At 34.6% G+C, this 20,752-nt stretch overlaps 2 protein-coding genes, 1 long non-coding RNA gene and 2 pseudogenes across 4 annotated transcripts; 2 read left to right on the forward strand and 3 right to left on the reverse strand.

The window, feature by feature from the left end:
• Nucleotides 1-339: 339 nt before the first annotated feature.
• Nucleotides 340-2,623, reverse strand: LOC120137165. Of its 2 annotated transcripts, XR_005517414.1 has the most exons (3): nt 2,116-2,623; nt 1,883-2,017; nt 340-760 (listed from the first exon to the last, which is right to left on the reverse strand). It is a non-coding gene; the product is annotated as an uncharacterized LOC120137165 (long non-coding RNA). The 2 variants fall into 2 exon arrangements; XR_005517413.1 differs by lacking the exon at nt 340-760 and having other exon boundaries at nt 1,770-2,017.
• A 3,647-nt stretch (nt 2,624-6,270) lies between these two features.
• LOC120137173 lies at nt 6,271-10,645 on the forward strand (annotated as a pseudogene).
• Nucleotides 10,646-11,702: 1,057 nt separating this feature from the next.
• On the forward strand, nt 11,703-13,928 carry LOC120137156. Its single transcript, XM_039152977.1, has 5 exons — nt 11,703-11,925; nt 12,229-12,317; nt 12,656-12,737; nt 12,880-12,944; nt 13,569-13,928. The coding sequence occupies exons 1-5, from the start codon at nt 11,884-11,886 to the stop codon at nt 13,813-13,815; spliced, it is 525 nt and encodes a 174-aa protein (XP_039008908.1). The 5' UTR covers nt 11,703-11,883; the 3' UTR covers nt 13,816-13,928.
• Nucleotides 13,929-14,073: 145 nt separating this feature from the next.
• LOC120137128 (scarecrow-like protein 30) lies at nt 14,074-16,126 on the reverse strand. The gene has a single exon (XM_039152969.1). It carries the CDS (start codon nt 15,955-15,957, stop codon nt 14,074-14,076), a length of 1,884 nt encoding a protein of 627 aa, XP_039008900.1. The 5' UTR covers nt 15,958-16,126.
• Nucleotides 16,127-17,028: 902 nt separating this feature from the next.
• On the reverse strand, nt 17,029-18,886 carry LOC120137169 (annotated as a pseudogene).
• Between the last annotated feature and the right edge of the window lie 1,866 nt (nt 18,887-20,752).

Here is a 20,752-nt window from a genome sequence, read left to right on the forward strand (position 1 = left end):
ATTTTTATCACCGAGGCTTTGATAAAAATTAGAATGAAAGGGCGCACTTATAAAAAAAATTTGGCCTAAATGCTATTGCTACAATGCAGAAAAACTAAAGTCAATCCAGACATTGTAAGAACGTACTATTATTTTGAAATTGATAAAAAAAATATGGCAGTTATAATATGAAAACATCTACTCATCTAGAAAGCTCATTTTACAAACCAGAAATGTGAAATGCATTGTGAGAGATCAAGTTTTGCAGATATGTATATGACACTAGTGCTAGCTTGAAAATTACAAACTCCCAAAGATTTTAAAGGAAAGACATGCAATAAGGAGAACCGGCTGGGAATCCTTGGATGAATTATTTGACAGAGATAAGAATACATACGAGGACCAGTTACAATTGTCTTGAAGTGCTTGAAAAATGCAACATGCAAGGACATAGAAGCAAATTAGTCGACCTGACTATTTGCAGAATAAATAATCCACAAGTATCTTTAGAGTATAACGTTATTGCTTCTACCTTGCGTTTTCATATATATGATGGAAAATACGCTGTACAAAACAAGGGTTAGCTTATGTAGTTCACATCATAGATGAGTTGGCCGTCAAACTAGTACGAAATGGGTAACTTTTCCTACGTCTGAACATGTCCCATAGTGACAATCTGCAGTACCTTATCAACCACTGGAACGTTGGTCACCTGTTGCTAACATAGAGGGAGGATCTAAGCAAGTCAGTTCATGCAGCAACTATGTGCCTTTAATAGGTTCTGTTCACAAAAGGCAACCACATGATGCGAAATGGCTTCGTAAGATCATCCTCACAGGATGACAAAAGGATATGGGTTCTTTGTTTCTAGGAAGGATAAAGATGGAAGTTCAGTTGACTTCAAAAATGATCTGGAAACAATATTCTTGCAAGACAAGAAGTTTAAATGGTTTGCAGGCTAGTCAATAATCATGAAAAGCCAGCATTATATCCCATTGTCAAAAACAGATGGTTCAAATTCCATAGCATGGCATTCAGAAGGTTATATTTGTATGCAAACTAATTTCACATCTCATGTTATATACTTCTATGGTTCCTAACTACCATACAGAAGAGACAATTAGCAGTGATACGGTGCAAATGACCTAATGTGAGGTATCCTGCCTTAGACCAACATTTACCCCACAAGAATACTATCATTGTTTCTTTTGGTTTGTGATCCTTTTCTTGTGTTTCCAGTTGCCTTGCTGTTAATACCTTCATCTATATTCCAGTTGTGTTCATTGATCAAAATTGTGGTATGATCACAAATTAAAGCACCTTTCAGTAATTTTAAACCGGTTATTGCCTAAGATTTAAATGGACAGTATGTTTAGATTTCCTCAAATGATCATTCTCTATTCTTCCTTATATACGAATATACCTAATCAAACACAGGCACAACTCCAGTTCCTACATCCACAGGATCCAGCCATTGCCGAAGTCCTTATTTAAGAATGTAACCATTCGAATATGGATTCCTTCTTAAACACCAATCCAGAGATCACATCCGTGTGCAGAACTTAACTCTGCCAAATGAACTTAAAAGGACACCAGAGCTCACTGAACATTTCAAAAGAAATAAAATACTATTTTTCCATAACAAATACTGAATCAGATAGCTTGCAACCTTGGCAAAAGTGAGAGAGCATTTTCCATTAATAATCATAATCAACTGGTCAATTCATCTGATTCAAAATGTTAGGGGGGATCTTAACATTCAATTAACAAAGAAAGCTTCACCCAATATGAAAATCACCAAAAAGCAACAACAAATTCAGCAAGCACAGTTTAGCACTTCCCTAACTCTAGAGCTCAAACAGTCGGATAACTTCATTACATTGCAAAATTAACAATTGCATACCTGTTTGCCGCTAGCACACAAAAGGTATGAATTTGCACCTAACTTTACTCGCATACTCCAAGTAACTCTCTCCAAAAGACTCTACCATTAGAACCTCCTCCAATTTTACTTTCCGCTCATAATACAGCAAACAAACTGCTACAACGAACAACAAGCTAAGAGGTGTTCTAAGTGCAAGGCAATAAGTTGAAAATAAAAGCATTGTAGATGCGTATATCGGATGCCGAACCCACCTGTATGGCCCAAATTGGACGACAGCAGTTGGCACCACTACTTTCTCTGAATACTTTGCAAGATACAATGTTGAATTATATTGCATCAAAAGAGTTACCAGAATCAGCATCCACAGTTCAATGTTGCTCCAACCTCCTGGAACTCGATGCATCTCTGGAGCTTCAAATGCAGCAAGCCAGTGCCCAACCATGACTCCAACACAGAACAAAAGACGATACCATTTGGGTGGGTTCACATCCCACTTAGGATCATGTGGGCGGGCATAATAATCTCCGTACAATCGTTTTCTTACACTGACATTGAAGAAAAAGAAATAGTGGTATACAAAGAAGAAGATAAAGGGCCAACCTTCAAGCTAGCCATTGAAATAAGAATGGGGTACTAGAGTTAGCCAAGTGAATACTGAAGTAACAATTGCAAGTTGCTCTACAATGCTTGCTTCACCAATGGAATGCTTTCGAAAAGCATACAAACCATATAAAGCAAGGATAATAGCTACAAACCATGGCCAGACAACCAACTCCAGCTGAAGTACATTCAAAAGAAAGGATTAAAAACCACATCCAGTCCATTTGGTAGCTGCAACTCCAAGGGAAACAATAGCAGCCCATTTGGCAATCTTTATAGGAGTTAACTCAGAAAGAGCTGATTTGACTGAATCAAAAGAGAGGTTTTTGAGGGTTCAAGCAAAGGGTTTCGAGAATCTGGGCTTGGAATGTTGGAAAATGAGCATTTGAGAGGAGACAAAAACTGGGTTCTTGTTGTTTTCCGAAGCGGTGACGGTGAAAGACTGAAACTTGATGCGTTTCGGATAGGTCTGAGGCTCTGTTGAGAATAACAACCCTTGCTTTGAAATTGTTTGTTGAAATGCCTGCAAGAAATTATTCGGTTGTCTTTCAAATTGAAGCCAAAAGGGACTGTTGTCGACTGCAACAGCGCAGTGGCAGTTTCCATGGATTGTTTGAACAAATAGAGGTGCAAAAAGAACAGTTATGGGAATCTACGGTGAGACATTTGTTGTCTTCTTTAGAGATAAAATGCAGAAATCTTTCTGCAGCTATCGACAATTCGCAGATTAGTAGCGGGAAAAGACGGATCCTCAGCCCAACTACTTTCACAATGGCCCATCATGTTTTTCTTCGGTATACCAATGCCCATTGGCTGAATTTTCTATTAAATAGATTTAAGCATTTGATAAATGAAAAATATAACTCTCGATGATCGGAACCCACGTACAGTGAAATACATGCTAGTTGAGAGTACATCATTTTCTTTTAGGATAAAATATATAATTAATTTCTTGAATATAAGATATTATTTTATTAATTTTTTATTATTAGATGTTATAAAATAATTTTTTAATTATAAGATGTTATTTTGTTGAGTCGATAATTATCAAAAGTTATAAAATAATCATTTGATTATTTATATATTTCAAACTCGTTCTTTTTATTAAAAAATTGGCAGTTATTTGAGTTAGACGTTAACTTGTTGATTGTGATATGATAAAATATGATTTCATAATTGTTTGAGTTTGATGTTGTGAATTAACTTTTCGTTTACATCATGTCGTCGAACCAATGTTTGAAAGTAACGACGATGCCTATATAATAATTTTATTATATCATAATCAGCAAGTTAATGTCTAGCCTAAATGATCATCATTTTTTTTAATGAAAGAGACGAGTTTAAAACATAGGAATAGTTAAATGATTGTTTGTAACTTTTAATATTTTGATAATTCAATAAAACAATTCCATAATCGATGGACTGTTTTTTACTTCGCCCTTTCTTTTACTACCTAAACCTTACGGTCCACACCATTGATCACGTTTCACAAGTTTTATAATTAATACAAAAATATATTAAAATTGATATTTGATCTTTTAAGTTGTCTGGGAATATTTTAAAATTGTTTTTATACTAAAAGGCTATCTCAAATGTTTAATTTTTGGATGAAAAAAACTCTAAAAAGACACTTATAAATCCATCGCAAAAGTAATATTTTTATAACTTTTTAATAAGTAAATCACATTTGAGATTAAATAATTTTTTCACCCCTTCATGCCAATCACATAACCTTTGACATTCTTCCATTCTCAAATCTCTTCAAAAACATTTCACCCTTTTAATGAGTTATAAAAAAATTATCATTGTAAATTAAATTGATATGCTTTATTATATATTATAAATGATAAATTTAAATAGTATTAAATTAATTTGCTTTTATTTTACAATAATATCTAAAAATAGATATTTCATGTTTTTTAAAAATATTTGTTAACCATAATATCAAATATGGTCTTAAAATAAAAATTTTAAAATCATAGTTTATATAATTTTTTTCATTGCATTTACGTTTTTGTCATTTAAGTTAATGATTTATAATGTTTTGGATAATGAGATGTTCAATGCTATTAGTTTGATTATATGAAACGTTAATGGAAAGAATTAATTTTTAATTTAACCTTGAACTTTAAATAGATTATAAATTTATATAAAATATTAATTTAATCATATAACTTAAGATAAAATATCATTTTAACTCTTGAATTTAATAAAAAAATATCTTGTTATCAACCAAAGGGTTAAATTACTTATCTAACACTTGAACCAAATTAATTTTTTTATTAACATATCACATCATCATACTGACAGGGTCGGTATTGATTATTTGTAGGCTCGTGGCGAAAATAAAAAATGGGCCTCTAATATAAAAAAATAAGAAATATGTAATATAAAAATTTTATTAGATTTTTTATTAAATTAAAAATAATAATTCATTACAATATAAAAGATGTCAAAAAATATATTTAAGAATACAAATACTTATAAAAAATATTACATTCGATCATTTTTTATGCAAAAACATTGATGACAGTATCAACATCAATGTTTTTCAATATATTTTTTCTCAATACATAACATAACATTTGAAAATAAAAGAACGATCTTATCTAAAATTTGAAAATATATAAAATTAAAAGAAACAATTTGAAAATGTGGTCTACCTAGAATTTTAAGAACAATCTTCAATATGATTCAAACACCATAATTGATAATAAACAATTGTGATTTTACATTTGAGAGAAATATGATAAATTAAAAAATGAGAATAATAATTTTTAAATGAATCGTGAAACATGAAAGAAAAAAGAAGCATGTTAATTATGCTTAAATTTTTTTCTTCTCACTAAGTTTTGAAAAAAATAATGTTAATAAAATTTTTTTATTGATATCAAAATCGGGAAAGAGATTTGGTGAATTAATAGTAGGAATTTGGAAAGACCAAAATTAAAGAGTTTAATTTTTTTTTTGAATTTTGAGAAAGAAATATTAAATTAGTATTTATGGAAGAATAATTTATTAACGTTAATATAAATTTATTGAGTAAATTACGTGTTTAGTACCTAAATTATCAGTTTTGGTTTGTTTTAGTACTTAAACTTTCAATTTTTTCAAAACCATACGTAAAGTTTAGTTTTTGTTTCATTTTAGTACCCGCCGTTAAAAACTTTAGTCTTTTTTATTTCATTTTAGTATACATTCAAAATTTAAAGTTAAGTTTTATTTTTAAAAAAAAATTTAGGTACTAAAACAAACAATAACTGATAGTTAGGTACTAAACGCGTTAAGTTTTTAATGACGATACTAAAATGAAATGAAAACTAAACGTTAAATATGATTTTAAAAATTTTAAAAGTTTAAGTACCAAAATGTATCAGAACTAATAGTTTAAGTACTAAATTCATAGATTACTCTATTTTATTTTACAATTTTAGTACCTAAAATTTCAATGAGTTTAGTACCTGCCCTGGCCTAGGGCCGGCCCTGCGTACTGATCACAAGTAATATTTCAATGAGCAAAGCGCTATAAACCAATAATGTAAGAAAGTTATTTTCTAAAACCGGTGACAAAAATGAATAAAAATAAAACAAAAGTAACCATTTTAAAACTTTACCCATTATTATTATTATTGAGAAACAAAGCAAATCCACTTGTTTCTCTATACAAATCCACGACCATACCAATAAAGTCGGGTTCACACCCTATTCCTATTTATCAACTTCCTTTTCAATCAAAAAATTTCACACAAAGCATTTCTTTTATTAACTTTAAAATCCATCCCGAAAACACGCTGACGCTGTTTACTAAGATTATTTCTTCATCCAAAAAAATATTTTCCCCCAATTTTTTCTTGATTTATATTACCTTTGATTTATTTTTTTTCTTCCTTCAATCATAGAATTATGATTTTTTCTAAGCTTGGCCGATCATATTCCCGATCGTCTCATTCAAGGGTAAGTCTTTCTTTTGTTTAATATATTTTTCTCATTCAATTTATTATTTTTTTACGATTATTTATCTGTTTTCTGAAAAATAGAAGTTGTTGTATTGTGGCGATGGACGTGGCAGTACCGGTGGAACGTCGCCGAGCTTGCCGCGTTTGAGCGGAGACGTAGATCGACTAATCGGGCAATCAGGGTATTTGGGAGGATATTTATCTTCAATAGGGGCTGCAAGGGAGTTTACTTCAAAGGCTTATTTGTCTGATTTAAATTTCGTTCTTGCTAACCCTAAAATCCGTCGCTTTTTCTCAAGTGAAGCCCCAAAGAAGAAGAGTAAGCCACATATGAACTTTTTTATTTATTTCGAATTTTCATGGTTATATAATTTGTTAACAAGTGTTAATGAATGTTACATTTATTATTTGTTATTAGCAAAACTGAATTATCTCGAGTAATTTGAGGCGAGTGAAATGGAATAAAGTCAGTTTTATTTTGTTCTAGATGACATGTACTGTTCTTAAATTTTAGGTGCTAAGCAAGCTCTGGTTTTAGCATTTTGAGGATATTTTACATTGGTTTTTCATATTGATAGTTTGAGTTGTTAATGAAGAGATTGACTTAGAAATTTTGGATATTTGTGTTGGTTCGAACTTACAATTTTTACCTTTGTTCTTGTCTTTTTTTATTATTTGCAGATTATGAAAACTTTTACCCAAAGAAAAAGAAGGAAATTCCAAAGCAAAATGACCAGAAATCTGACTCCAAAGGTGAGTCCATATCTCCCTCCTTTATTTCAAATCAGTTTTACAATGCTATCAATGTCAATTCACAGAGATGTCATGAAAATATCGGTTTGACATCCTTTCTGATAGAAACAGTTGGGGTCGTATGTTATATTTCCCTCTTGCAATCATGTTGTGTGAGAAGCAGGAAGATATGATTTTGAAATTATCTCGTAGAATAATTTTCTTAGCCCTGTAGGCTTATACTATGTTGAGGTTGCTTACTTAAGTATGACAGTGTGTTTACCTTTACCTTTAATATTTTAATGTATATAAGTATCATCAATGAATATACTCTTAAAGTGCCTGCAAGATATAGCTTATATAGACTTTAACATTTTTTACTTATTTTTTCTCAATTTCAGAGGATCCCAACACAGATGACCAATGGAACTTTCAGGAAACTTTCACGAGGCTTTTTCAAATTTTGGTTGTACCTTCGTTAGTTCTTGCATTGTTTCTTTCTATGTTTCCCTGGACTGTTGAGCAGCAACAAGTAAGCAACTCCCAATTTTTTTTCACCTTGTTTACTTTCTTCATATATAAGTGGGTTAGTATTAGATGGATAGAAGATTTAAATGGACCAAAATGCATAGAGTCAGCACTGCCCGTTGCTAGTTTGAATATTGTATTGTTACTTCCACATTTGTTTGGCTTCTAAATATAAGCAAAGTTCATCTCTTTTGTTTACCAAAAAAAATAAAAAAGGTTCATGTATTTTCTAAGCTTTGATTGCTATGCAAATCTTTCTTGCAGATTAGTTTCCAGGAGCTCAAGAACAAACTTCTGGAGCCAGGTTTAGTTGACCATATAGTTGTTTCTAATAAGTCAGTTGCAAAAGTGTATGTGAGGAACACACCATACAATCAAACAAGTGATGATGTTCTCCAAGGTCCTGCTAATGGTACTTCTGTCAGAGGACATGGAGGTGAATACAAATGCTTCTTCACTATTGGTAGTGTTGAGTCTTTTGAGGAGAAGTTGGAAGAAGCCCAAGAAGCTTTAGGAATTGACCCACATGATTATGTTCCTGTGACATATGCCTCTGATGTGATCTGGTACCAGGAGTTGATGAGGTTTGCACCCACATTATTACTTCTTGGAACCCTTATTTATATGGGCCGGAGAATGCAAGGCGGACTCGGTGTTGGTGGAGGTGGTGCTAAGGGTGGCCGTGGAATTTTCAACGTAGGAAAAGCCCATATAACCAAAGTGGACAAAAATTCCAAGAATAAGGTTAGTCTTCTGTTTCAACTCCTGTTACATTTAAAGTAAAAACCAGAATCTGAAAATTTCCAGTTTTCTGTCTTTATTACCTAAACTCGTTTGCCTGTTTTTCTTTGTGTTGCTAGAATATGAAAATGTACTCGGTCATTATTTACCAATATTTTCTGCTTCTTATCTATGTAGGTCTATTTCAAAGATGTTGCTGGTTGTGATGAGGCAAAACAAGAGATCATGGAATTTGTGCACTTCCTTAATAACCCAAAGAAATACGAGGACCTAGGAGCTAAAATTCCAAAAGGTGCTCTGTTGGTGGGTCCTCCAGGTACAGGAAAGACCCTTCTAGCAAAAGCTACTGCTGGTGAGTCGGGTGTACCTTTTCTATCTATATCAGGTTCTGATTCATGGAGATGTTTGTTGGTGTTGGACCATCCAGGGTGAGGAACTTGTTCCAAGAAGCAAGGCAGTGTGCTCCTAGTATAATATTTATTGATGAGATTGATGCGATTGGTCGAGCAAGAGGTCGTGGCGGTTTCTCAGGTTCTAATGATGAGCGTGAAAGTACACTTAATCAATTACTAGTAGAAATGGATGGATTTGGAACTACTTCGGGAGTTGTTGTGCTTGCTGGTACTAATAGGCCTGATATCTTAGACAAAGCTTTATTGAGGCCAGGGCGATTTGATCGTCAGATTTCAATAGATAAACCCGATATTAAAGGCCGTGAACAGATATTTCTGGTCTACTTGAGAAAGATAAAGCTCGATCATGAGCCATCATATTACTCTCAAAGACTTGCAGCTCTCACTCCTGGCTTTGCTGGAGCAGACATTGCAAATGTTTGTAATGAAGCTGCTCTAATTGCTGCAAGGAGTGAAGGGGCACAGGTCACAATGGATCATTTTGAGTCTGCTATAGACAGGATCATTGGTGGTCTTGAGAAGAAGAACAGGGTAATTATATTATAGTTGTTTTTATTTTCTGTGATTATCTATTATCCCTGATATTAGAACCTATGTCTTCATTCAGTTAACATTGAACTTTTATCAGTCATTATGAGATGGTGATCATTGCATTGCATGTTATGTCCAGAGTAGTGATTGATAACTTTACAGCATTATTTTATGTCTCCATTTTTCTTCTATCCACCCTAATAACAGATTCTTCTGGGTATCAATCAGGTAATCAGTAAACTTGAGCGGAAGACAGTTGCTTATCACGAATCAGGTCATGCTGTTGCAGGCTGGTTCTTGGAACATGCTGAACCCCTCTTGAAAGTGACAATTGTTCCTCGCGGTACAGCAGCACTTGGATTTGCCCAGTACGTTCCAAATGAAAACCTTCTCATGACAAAAGAGCACTTTTTGATATGACGTGCATGACCCTCGGTGGCCGAGCAGCTGAACAGGTAAATTTGAAACTTTCTATTTCCATGTATGGTTGAGTGCAAATAGAAACTCAAATTCATCAAAATATTTACTTGAGTGCTCCGTTTTTGGTTTGTCATGTTATATATTCCGAATACCGAAATATTCCAACACTGAGGCACAGACTAGAACTAGAAAACTAAATCGAATTTCCTCCGTGATTCAGGTTTTGTTGGGAAAGATATCAACCGGTGCTCAAAATGACTTGGAGAAGGTGACTAAGATGACCTATGCCCAGGTGGCAGTTTATGGCTTTAGTGACAAGGTAGGTCTCCTCTCTTTCCCTCAAAGAGAAGATGGGCTTGAGATGTCGAAGCCCTATAGCAATAAGACAGGTGCTATCATCGATAGTGAAGTGCGCGAGTGGGTAGCCAAGGCATATGAAAAAACAGTGCATCTTATAGAGGAACACAAAGATCAAGTAGCTGAAGTTGCCGAATTGTTGCTCGAAAAGGAAGTTCTTCACCAAGATGATCTAGTTCGAGCTTTGGGAGAACGACCATTTAAATCGAGTGAAGTTACAAACTATGAAAGATTTAAGCAAGGGTTTGAAGATGAAGAAACTAAGAGCACGCAAACCCCAGAGGGTGGAGCTGCGGACGATGATGGATCTGAACCCCTTGTTCCTCAGGTTGTCCCAACTTGATCCGTCATTGAGGTTATCCTAATTTATGTACATTTGAGTCAATAAATTGTTTCTACTTTCCGCGACTGTTTTATACAATAGCCAGTACTGACCGACCATTCTGGACTGCTGTTTAACATTGTATCCTTTGTACATTATTCAAGCCGTCGACATTAGTTGCGAAATCCAGATGTGCGTCTTATTTTCGATCAATAAAAGAATTATGAAATAAAACATAGTTTAGTTACGTTTATACTATTTTTTTTCCCTTTTTCTTCGTGTGTGGCCTATTTCTTGGAAGGGGCAGAAACAATTGTCCAAAAATATTAGGTCGTGAAGAGGAAAGTATTTCACATAATTCTTTTTACTATTAATTATAATAGAAAAAAATAAGTACTCATTGTATTTTAGTGTGGATGGCAGCTCATGTGATTTTAACTTTTCATAGATTAGTTATAAGACTTATAACTTGGGATTTATATACTTGCATGTATAGGAAGGCTGAAATAATTTGTTTCAGATAATCTTATGTAGTTTTTCTAAAATTTGTAGCATTCATTTATGTATGATGCATCTTAATATTCACATGAGATTCATACATTTTTGGATCAATATATTTTATAAATGGATTGATTATTTCTTAATTTTCCAATATATCTTCATATACATTAATTTAATATACATTTTTTTGTTTCAAGATCTAAATAAAATATATTCTAATTTTTATCATTATTATTATATTATACTTATACTTAAAATATAATAACTTTTTATTATTTTATTTATTTAAACCTAAAGTTTAACACTAGAAGTCTCAGGTTCAAGTAATATAGACTGTAAAAGTGTTTTAAATCTTTATTGTTAAATGATTGAGAATATTTATAATATATACTGCTTATAATCAACTTTGATTAATAAAAAAAATTATTTTTAACGTATATAAGACAAGACCTTTTGAATCATTATTCAATAACAAAATTTTTGGGGAGTTCTTATTTTGGTTGTATGAAAGTAAAATTTGTTTTTTATTTTTTTAAAAAGGAGTTTTTATGCACAATTAACGCATTAATCAAACATAATCCGTAATCGAGTTCAGCCGCAAAAGTAGTGCTTGAAGGTCCTTCCTTATGAAATTTGAATCCATCAATGACCCATCTAGATTGGGTCAATTGGTGCTGCAGAGACCCAAAGTTTCAATTCATCAGCCCCAGAATGAGAAAATTTACAGCCCTAAAATTAACTCCGACAAAAACAGAACAAAACACAGTGTGTTTTCCCTTCCCTAACCCTAAGCCCTCGTTTTCCTTTCCTCCTATTTCCCTCCTTCAGAATACTGTACTCAACGTTTTTCCCTTCTTGTAGCCAAAAGAGGGAAAATAAGCAATTCAAATAATCTTAATTCCAATCTTTGCTTCTTAAATGGCGAAGCGAGAGCTCTCCAGTACTTTGAGGGGCTTGAAGGTAATCTAAGAGCACGAAACTCTTTTCTTTGTTAGTAGTTTTGTTCCTTGATATTTGTGTATTTTTTGATATATCTACTTTTATAATATTATTGTTTTGTTGATTTTCTATTGAATTTGCAAAAGAGAAGAAGTCTTATGTTTTTATAGGTTCTGTTGTTTCTTATGGGGTTTTTGAAATTTGAACTTGGCCTTGTTTTAATTCATCTGGATTTCGTTTATTTTTTTTTCCAAGGTGGAAAATATTGTTATCTTTTAACATGTTTGAGTTCTGATTTTTTAATTCTATTTCATGCAATAATAGTTCATGCAAAGGGCAGCTCACAGAGAGGAGAAAGTGGTAAAGGAAGAAGAGGTTAAACCTGAAGGAATTAGTACTATTACTAGAAAATGGTACCTAAATTTCCACTCTTTGTTTATGAATTATCTTAAATCTCTATTATTAAACATTATTCTTTCTTCAGAGATTGCTTAGATTTAGTTATGATATGATATAAGCCTTTGGCGTTATTATGCATTAATATGATTGCATGATTGCATATAGGTTATACTAGAATGTTCCATGAACTTGTACTTAAAGGCAACAGAAAGAGAATGGACAGTTGATATATATTTTTTCCCGGGAGTTGAATATTCTTTCAATGCTGGTCGTCGGAGTTGATACTTGAACTTATACTACTTGCCTGACTGTTCTTATTTTCAACTTGTTTAACTTGTTTGCGAACATTCAGTGTGGTAATTATGGAAGGGGATCCTCGTCCAGGAGCAACTGTTGGGCGCATGTCATTTCAAAGTTTCAATCCTTCTATTGATGTGAGTATCAAGGTCAAGTGGCCTAAGAATTTTGCCCGATGATGACTTTTCACTTAATGTGGTTCTCTTGTTGCTTTTGTCATTTTTTCTTTTTCTTTTTTGAAAGAGCTTTTGTACTCATTTGAATGCCTTGTCTCGGTAGAAATTGAACGAATCAGCATTAAATGTTTGTAGACCAGATGCCAGTGGTGGAAGACCCTCTTCTAGGTAGGCTTTCTTTTTCTTTTTAGGGTTGGTGTTAATGTTCCAGTATTTCCTGAAAATCTTTGAAAATTATTATGTTGTTTGTGTCGTATATAAGTCTTACATGAAAGATGTTGTCACTTTTGCCCTGTAGTAAACATAATTTATCATTTTCGCCCATATCGTATTTTTGCATCAATTTAGTCCTCAAAGTTGTTTAGTTGCATCATTCTATACCCTAGCTCTAACTTAAAACCTTAAATTGATAATCCTAAACCCTAAACTATAACCCCATAACATCTAAACCTTTAATCTTAATCTCTAACTTAAAACTCTCAATTTAGGGTTTTAAGTGAGGGGTATGATATAGAATGATGCAATTGGACAACTTCGAGGGCTAAATTGATGACGAAAATATGATTTGGGCGAAAATGATAAATTGGGTCGTACCCTTTTGCCAAAGATGTTAATCCAAATGCTTAATTCTTAAACGAAAATCCTAATTAATATTAGTGAGGGGCCTGGAATGGAAGAAATATGGGCATGTTGAGATGGAAATGCTAGTCACATGTAGGTTTAGTTCACGTCAGAGACAGGTTTGCACAAGTTGCATAGTTTATTTGACCTTTTGTCCTTGAATTGCGACAGCGAGAATGGATCTGCATCTGAAGCAAATGACTGCTCAAAAGTTGGCACCGATAAACACGAAGGCAATGGAGACCTTAAGAGAAAACAGGTCGACATGGTTTCCAAACCAGTGTATCCGAATAAATCACCAAAAAATGGTAAAGCTATTCAATCGTCACCAAGAAGCAACAAAGCCTCCTCCAAAAAGCAATCAAAGCATGAGAAGCTCGACTGGAATGTTCTCAGGCCACCAAAGCCTAATCAGTGATCCGTATTATGAAATTGTCTTCAATGTAGTGAGTACATTAATATTTGTTTTCATGTTCCCAAAAGCCTGTAACTTTGTTGTCATATTATTAAATATCAGCTTTTTAACTTTCAGATTTGTTCATTTTAGCAGTTAATAATTTACAAACTTCACCAAATTGAATGGTAATAACTGAATCGAATAAGCTTTTGAAGAAAGTAATGGTTTCCAACAAGTAATGGTGACAAGCTTGAGGTTTGTTTGTTTATGCGAACTTCATCACGGTTCATTGCTAGCAGGTTTCCAACAAGAAAGGGCATAAATAACTCTCCCTTTCCATACCTGCAGCATCCAGTGGCCATCCAAATCTAAACCAAAATCTCTATGATAATTACATTGGACCAAATTCCTAACTTTCTTAACCAGCTCCTTATCCAAAGGAACCTGCTTGAACCCGGACCTCACAGTCCTCGCTTGCCATTGCTTATACGTTTCTGGTCTTTCAACCCTCTTACTGCCCTCGCATGCAATGACATTCATAACGTCCCTTCCAAGCACTTCCTTCTCAAACATCATCCTTCCTGGATCTTCTCGAGAAACATTAGCTTCAAATATATCAAACTTAGCAGAGAAATGGAAGAGTGCTTCTCGGAATCTTGTGACAAAGAATGGAGCGTTATACGTCCCATTTTCAATTCCATGGATAAATAACTCCGGATTAATGCTTCTGATCAACTTCAGAAGAGTGTCCCTTGCACTGGTAGAAGCCATTGTGTCATCCGGAAGGTTCTTTAGCCTATACATGCAGTTAACAACCACCACTTTGCCCTTGTTAATCTTTAGTTCTTTGAGTCGGATGGATTCCCATTTCTTTGCTATAACGGTGTACTCAAATGGAACATTGAATCTCTCACAATACCTTTTCAAGCGACGCCCTGTCTCTTCCACTTTTTCTGCAGGTCGAGGACCTGGTTGGGGAAACTCAATTCCGGTAATACGAAGCTTGGGAGGTCCACCGGACCTTGTTGAGAGATGCCGGATAAGGCAAGGCCATTGGAACCCATAGCAAATGCCGAAATCAACGATGTGGAGCGTGATTGCTGTTTCTGCAACTCCCATGATCTTTTTATTTGCATAGAAATTCGACATTTTCTTAAAAGGACAAGCTGAAACATACACGCCGTAAGCTTTCAAGACATCAGCGGCCGAAGTCTTGTTGCTTAGAAGATGTAAATAGGATGGTGCCCCCAAGCCAGCCAAACGAGTTTTAAGTGCTTTAGCAAAGTAATATGCCAATCTTTGGGTTCCGTCTCCGGTATCATAAGAGTGTTGACGTATCTGTTTCAGCAACTCATTGGCAGTTCTTTGGTCATCGATGGCTACAGATTGTGCACATTGAGTTAGGAGACTCGACAAATCCACCACTTCTCTCTTCTTCCCGTTGTTCTTCCTGCGTGACACTGTTCCACCATTGGTAGACTCTTTCAGCTGCGAGTTACCATGAAGAGACCACTTTAGATAGTCCTCATTTTCACCTTTGCAAAGCAGTACCTCGTCGTACATCTCCAACTGTTCTGAATCTTCAAGTGAAATTGCAGATTGCTTGCTGCTAGTACCTTCTTCTAAATAGTCACCATCTTCGCGCCGATAATTTTTCCTTCCCTTCGACCTTAATGGTGATAGGCTGCTTTGTGGAGCCAAATCACCAGTGGGAGAGGACTCCCTAAATGACTCAGCCGTGGTGTCTCTCCATGTAACCGAGTCGGTACCAGTAATATGGCTGTTAATGCTACCAATGCGTGTGGTTTGAGTTGGATTATCGTCTGGGAATAGAGAGATAGGTTCAACTGGAAGTGGATATTGGTGGCCTAGGACATCATAGAAGGATTCCTCAGCAGCTTGGAGAGCTAAACAATCCTGCAACATGCAGGACTTTTCTTGCAGATCTTCTTCCATTAGCATCTGGTTTATGTATTTAAGCATTTCATTGGCGAAAGGAATATTATCAAGCCGATGTCCTTGAAAACTCGTGCCTGGCGGTGAAGCTGAACCATCAGGAATATTAACAAGGTCATGATTTGTAAACATTGGCACTGAGCCATGATCAAATTTGAACTCGATAATATCTTGGAAAAGGCTATCCATATTAATTTGGAAACTCATCTTGAAGGTAAAAAAATTGAAGGGAAAATGAATGTTGGTTCAAGAAGGGAAATATATAAAATGAAGGAACCAAAACTGAGAACAACTAGTCAATGAGCCAAGTAAAGAAGCTATATAATTTCCTTGTCTGAAGAAATAAAACTGGAAATTCTCTTTACTTATAATGGTCAAGCTGATAAGCTTTTGTGAGTGAACCTTCGAGGAAACTACAGTTATGGCGGAATAGCCGCCACCTCATACTCACCGTTTTGAGACAGATTATGGGTGTCATCAAAGTCAAGGAGCAAATTGACTTCGTTGGAGAATGGCTTATTTGATCCAGCGACTGATGTTATGTTATACTATATTTGTATATACTTATTATAGTTAATTACTTAAATTTCTAATATAACTTAATAAATTCGATATAAAATCTTACATTCTATCTCTAAAATCGTTTGAATAATCAGTCCAAATACCTAATGAAGAGCAGGGTGACTGAGAAAGAACGCCCCTAGATTCTTTCTGCAGTGATTCTCGGTGCTTAAATTGATAAGTTGATGGGCAGATGACTGATAGCCAACAAATGAAGTTGGGTGATCCACTCGTACATTTTGAAGATGAGCTCAGTAATTTTCAGATTAATCTGAGTTCAATCAAAGCTGAAAAAGTGGGAAAATAATATTCCAAATACCGATTCAATGAATCTTACCCACTTGATTTATGCTTTATTTGAATGCGGCATTGGAATTAGAAAGGGTGTCATATCTCATCCCATTAGAGACTGAAAGCGCCATTGAATCTTTATGTGTGAAAAACAAAAAGAAACTCTTTCCAAAGTTCAAACAAAGCATTTAGTATATAATTTATAAAACCAACTTTGCATTGGACTGTAGTTTGATGCTGATAAGGAAACGCGTTAATGTTTTTGTTTATAGCTTCCAAGCATAGAAATAATAGCTCATATCACAGATTTTTGGATGGGTCAAAACTCAAAAAGAAATCTTGAAAACCCAAGTTCTAGATATTTCATGACTACATAAACCAGCTAGATTAAACTTTGTAAAGTATGTTATTTTACTTTGATTGGTAATACAGAAATGGTCATCTATATATTACTGAAATAGAAGAATTAAAGCGGATTACTCCTGGACAGGTTTCCAGCAAGAAAGCGCTTGGATTACTCTCCCTTTCCATCCTTGAAGCATCCATCGGCCATCTACCTCAATATCAAAATCCTTATGGTAGTCTGATTTCAACACCGTCCTTGCTCTGTTCAATATCTTCTGCTCTAATGGAAGCTGTCTGAAACCAGCTTTCTTGTTCCTCAGCTGCCACTGCTTGTATGTTTCTGGTCTATCGATTCTCTCCATACCTTCACATGCGATAACGTTAATGGCATCCCTTCCGAACATTTCTCTTTCAACTAGCAATCTATCTGGATCTTCACCGGCTACATTGGCTTCCAGGATGTCGAACATTGCTGAGAAGTGGTAGAAAGCCTCTCGAAATCGATTGTTAAAGAATGGGACATTGTAATTACCATTAACAACTCCGTGGATGAAAAGATCCGGATTGATTTTCTTGATCAACTTCAAGACCATGTTCCTTGGACTGTTTAACATGACCGAATCATCGGGGAATTCTTTAGCCTGTACATACAGTTAACAACGACCAACTCGTCTCTCTCGATCTTTAGCTCCTCGACTCGGATGGTTTCCCATCTTTTTGCTATGGCATTGAACTTGAATGGGACATTAACATTCTCACAACATCTTCTTAAACGACGGCCGGTCAATTCGATTCTTTCCGCAGGCCGGAAACCGGGTTGGGGGAAGTCAATCCCCGTGATGCGAAGCTTAGGCGGTCCACTGGTCCTTGTTGAGAGGCGCTGGATAAGGCAAGGCCATTGAAAACCGTAGGCAATGCCGAAATCAATAACATGGATTGTTGTTGCCTTATCTGCTAGCTTTGCAATGTTTCGATTGGAAAACAAATTTGATATCCTTTTGAAAGGGCAAATTGAAACATATAAAATGTGTGCTTTTAAGACGTCAGAAGCCAATGTGGCATTGGTGGAAATGTGGGTAAATAGAGCTGCCCCGGTGCCACTTAAGCGTATTTCGAGACCCTTGGCAAAGTAATAAGCCAACCTCTCGGTTCCATCACCAAAAGGAGAAGAATAGTGCCTGATCTTACCAAGTAGATCGGTTGCAGTTCTTTGGTCATAAACGGCAACAGCTTGTGCGCATTGGCTTAGCAGACTCCACAAGTCCACCATTTCCTTTCCACTACCAGCTTGTTTCTTTGCAGGGGATCTTCTTTTAGTGTTGGCTGCTCTATTCTGTGATGCTTCATAAAGAGGACATGAAGACAAGGACACACCATTCTCCTTCTTAACAAGGAAAACCTCGTCGAACATGTGCTCCTCGTATGAATCTTCAGCAGCCATTGCCAAATGCTTGCTTTTCCTCATTTCTTCTGAGGAATCCGAACATTCATTCCCCATCGATCCGTTCAGTTTGTGCTTCCAGACTTTCTTCTGTGATTCCGTGTGAATCACCCCTTTCTCTTGCTGATCATATTTCTGAGTTAGAACATCATAGAAAGCTTTCTCCTTAGCTTGGAGAGCTAAACAATCCTGCAACATGCAGGGCCTGCCCTCGACATCTTCTTCCATAAGCACATCATTTATGAAGTTCAACACAGCGTAGGAAAAATCGATGTTTTCATTACCATATGGGGAGTTTCCATCAGAATCGGAGGAACCCAAAGACGATGAAACAACATGAACGAGATGGTTGTTTGATTTGGCTCCATTAACAGGATTCTGAGCCATGTTGGAATGAAGATGACGACTCAGGGCTCTGATAATTTTACTACAAAAGCAATAATTGTCTGAACCTTCTTTGAAAGTCCAAGATAAGACCAAACCCAACAGTCGCCTCGTAATAACAAGCTGAACAGACAGGCATTCAACGGAGTTATTAAAGGACAAAAGGAAGGGTATTAAATTGACTTTGAGGATCACCTAATTTGATTGTCCTGAATCATTCCTACATCAGATATCGAGCCACAGAAGATTACACTCACTTTATTATTATTATTATTATATATATATATATATATATATATATAAAACGGTGGTATTGCTAGGTTAATTGAACTTGAAAAAGCATATGGCCGCCCAGTTTGAATTCTCAGTCTTTTTTACTTCATTATTCATATCTCATATATCTGATTAATTCCACTTCCACTACACTGATCTTACTTGTTTATATTATATAATGTATAACGAGATTTTGATTATTTTAATTACATTTAATGTGTTGATGAGGACATCACTAAATAATGATGTGGATAGCATCATTATGGGTCTATAGCTTAGCTTTATTATGGGTCTATAGCCACGAAGAAATGTCCATAAAATAAGAAAGGAAGAGTAAAATGGTGACAACAAAATTATTGCGTTTGACAAAGTTGGAGGGGGTTGTTTAGACATCATTTAATATGATTAGGGTTGTTTGTTTATTTCAGAATGATTAAGTGTTGAATGATTCAGAGGCTCTGTATGAATTAGCTTGAATGTGACATGTTGTTTGATAATGCTCTGAATCATTCAGAATGTACTTTTGTGCTGAATCATTCAACAATGTTTTGCTGAATCAGTCACACTGAATCATTCAGAGGTGAGAAACAAACAGTCTGGATATTGAACAGTTCATCATTCAACATTGAATGATTTCATTCAGAGCCAAACAAACAACCCCTTAAAGTTATAACATCAATATTAATCAATGCTTTGCAAATGAATTTACGGTTGATTCTTTTTATGGTTAATAAATTATTGTGTTTGACAAAGTCATCCCAACAATGGTTGGCACAAGTGGTTGAGATTCAGGAATTCGAGCATTGTAAGGCCAAATTCGAATTTCACCACCGTCACTCTTGGTGGACAATCTATGATGTCCTATGTAAATCCCAATTGGATTTTAAGTATGCCCTGACCCTGATTGGGGAGCCACCCCTAACCTAAACTAAAATTTTGTGTACAAAAAAGGTTATTCACAATAATATTTTTCATGAAATTTATTAAAAATTAATTAAAAAATCATTTTAATTTTTGATGTTTTAATATTTCAATTTCTTTTTACAGTCATTTAATGAGATTAACTTTTAGATATATTTATTTATCTTTTTAGGAGAATGCTTCTTATCATTTATATTTTCAAACAGTCAAAGTCGTTAAACTCTTCAAGATGATAAATTTTTTATGTTTAATTTTGTGAGTTTTAAAAAGATTTTGAGAAAATAAAAACTGATAAAATGGTATAAGACAATAAGACAAGTTAGTCGATGTCTAAAATGCATAAAATACAAAAATAATTATTTCCGAAGACTAAAAAAAAAAAAAAAATCATAACTTTATTTAACAGATGATGTGAAATAAAAAAATTATTTTTAACTTTCACGTTAATATCAAATTGTCACGTCATTGGACTGTTAGTAATTTAATGATTTAATGCTTGAATTGAACTCAAAATTCAAGTTTAGTGTTAAAATTAAATAATAAAATTGGTACAAACCTTGAAATCCAACAACATTTAGGATAGTTTACCCGAAAAAAGAGTAAAGCAAAAAAGTAAGCATTTTTCTATAGGGCTGAGCTTACCATTCATTGGGCTTTGAAAACCATATTAATTGTTTTGAGAATGGTCGCTTGAACTAATTCCTCCGATAACTGATTTATCCGTGTTTTTGTTCATATCATAAAAGTATTAAAGTAACTTTGGATGTATTAATAATTTATACTTAA

The sequence above is a fragment of the Hibiscus syriacus genome, unplaced genomic scaffold, assembly GCF_006381635.1.
Source record: "Hibiscus syriacus cultivar Baekdansim isolate YM2019G1 unplaced genomic scaffold, ASM638163v2 tig00110652_pilon, whole genome shotgun sequence".
Taxonomy (NCBI): domain Eukaryota; kingdom Viridiplantae; phylum Streptophyta; class Magnoliopsida; order Malvales; family Malvaceae; genus Hibiscus; species Hibiscus syriacus.

Bases quoted from the DNA above. Each gene is read 5' to 3' on its own strand.
- LOC120137128 (XM_039152969.1), bottom strand. From the start codon at position 15,957: ATGAGTTTCCAAATTAATATGGATAGCCTTTTCCAAGATATTATCGAG.
- LOC120137156 (XM_039152977.1), top strand. From the start codon at position 11,884: ATGGCGAAGCGAGAGCTCTCCAGTACTTTGAGGGGCTTGAAG. The intron at 11,926-12,228 runs GTAATCTAAGAG...ATGCAATAATAG, and splicing joins GTACTTTGAGGGGCTTGAAG to TTCATGCAAAGGGCAGCTCA. The intron at 12,738-12,879 runs GTGAGTATCAAG...TTGTCTCGGTAG, and splicing joins GTTTCAATCCTTCTATTGAT to AAATTGAACGAATCAGCATT.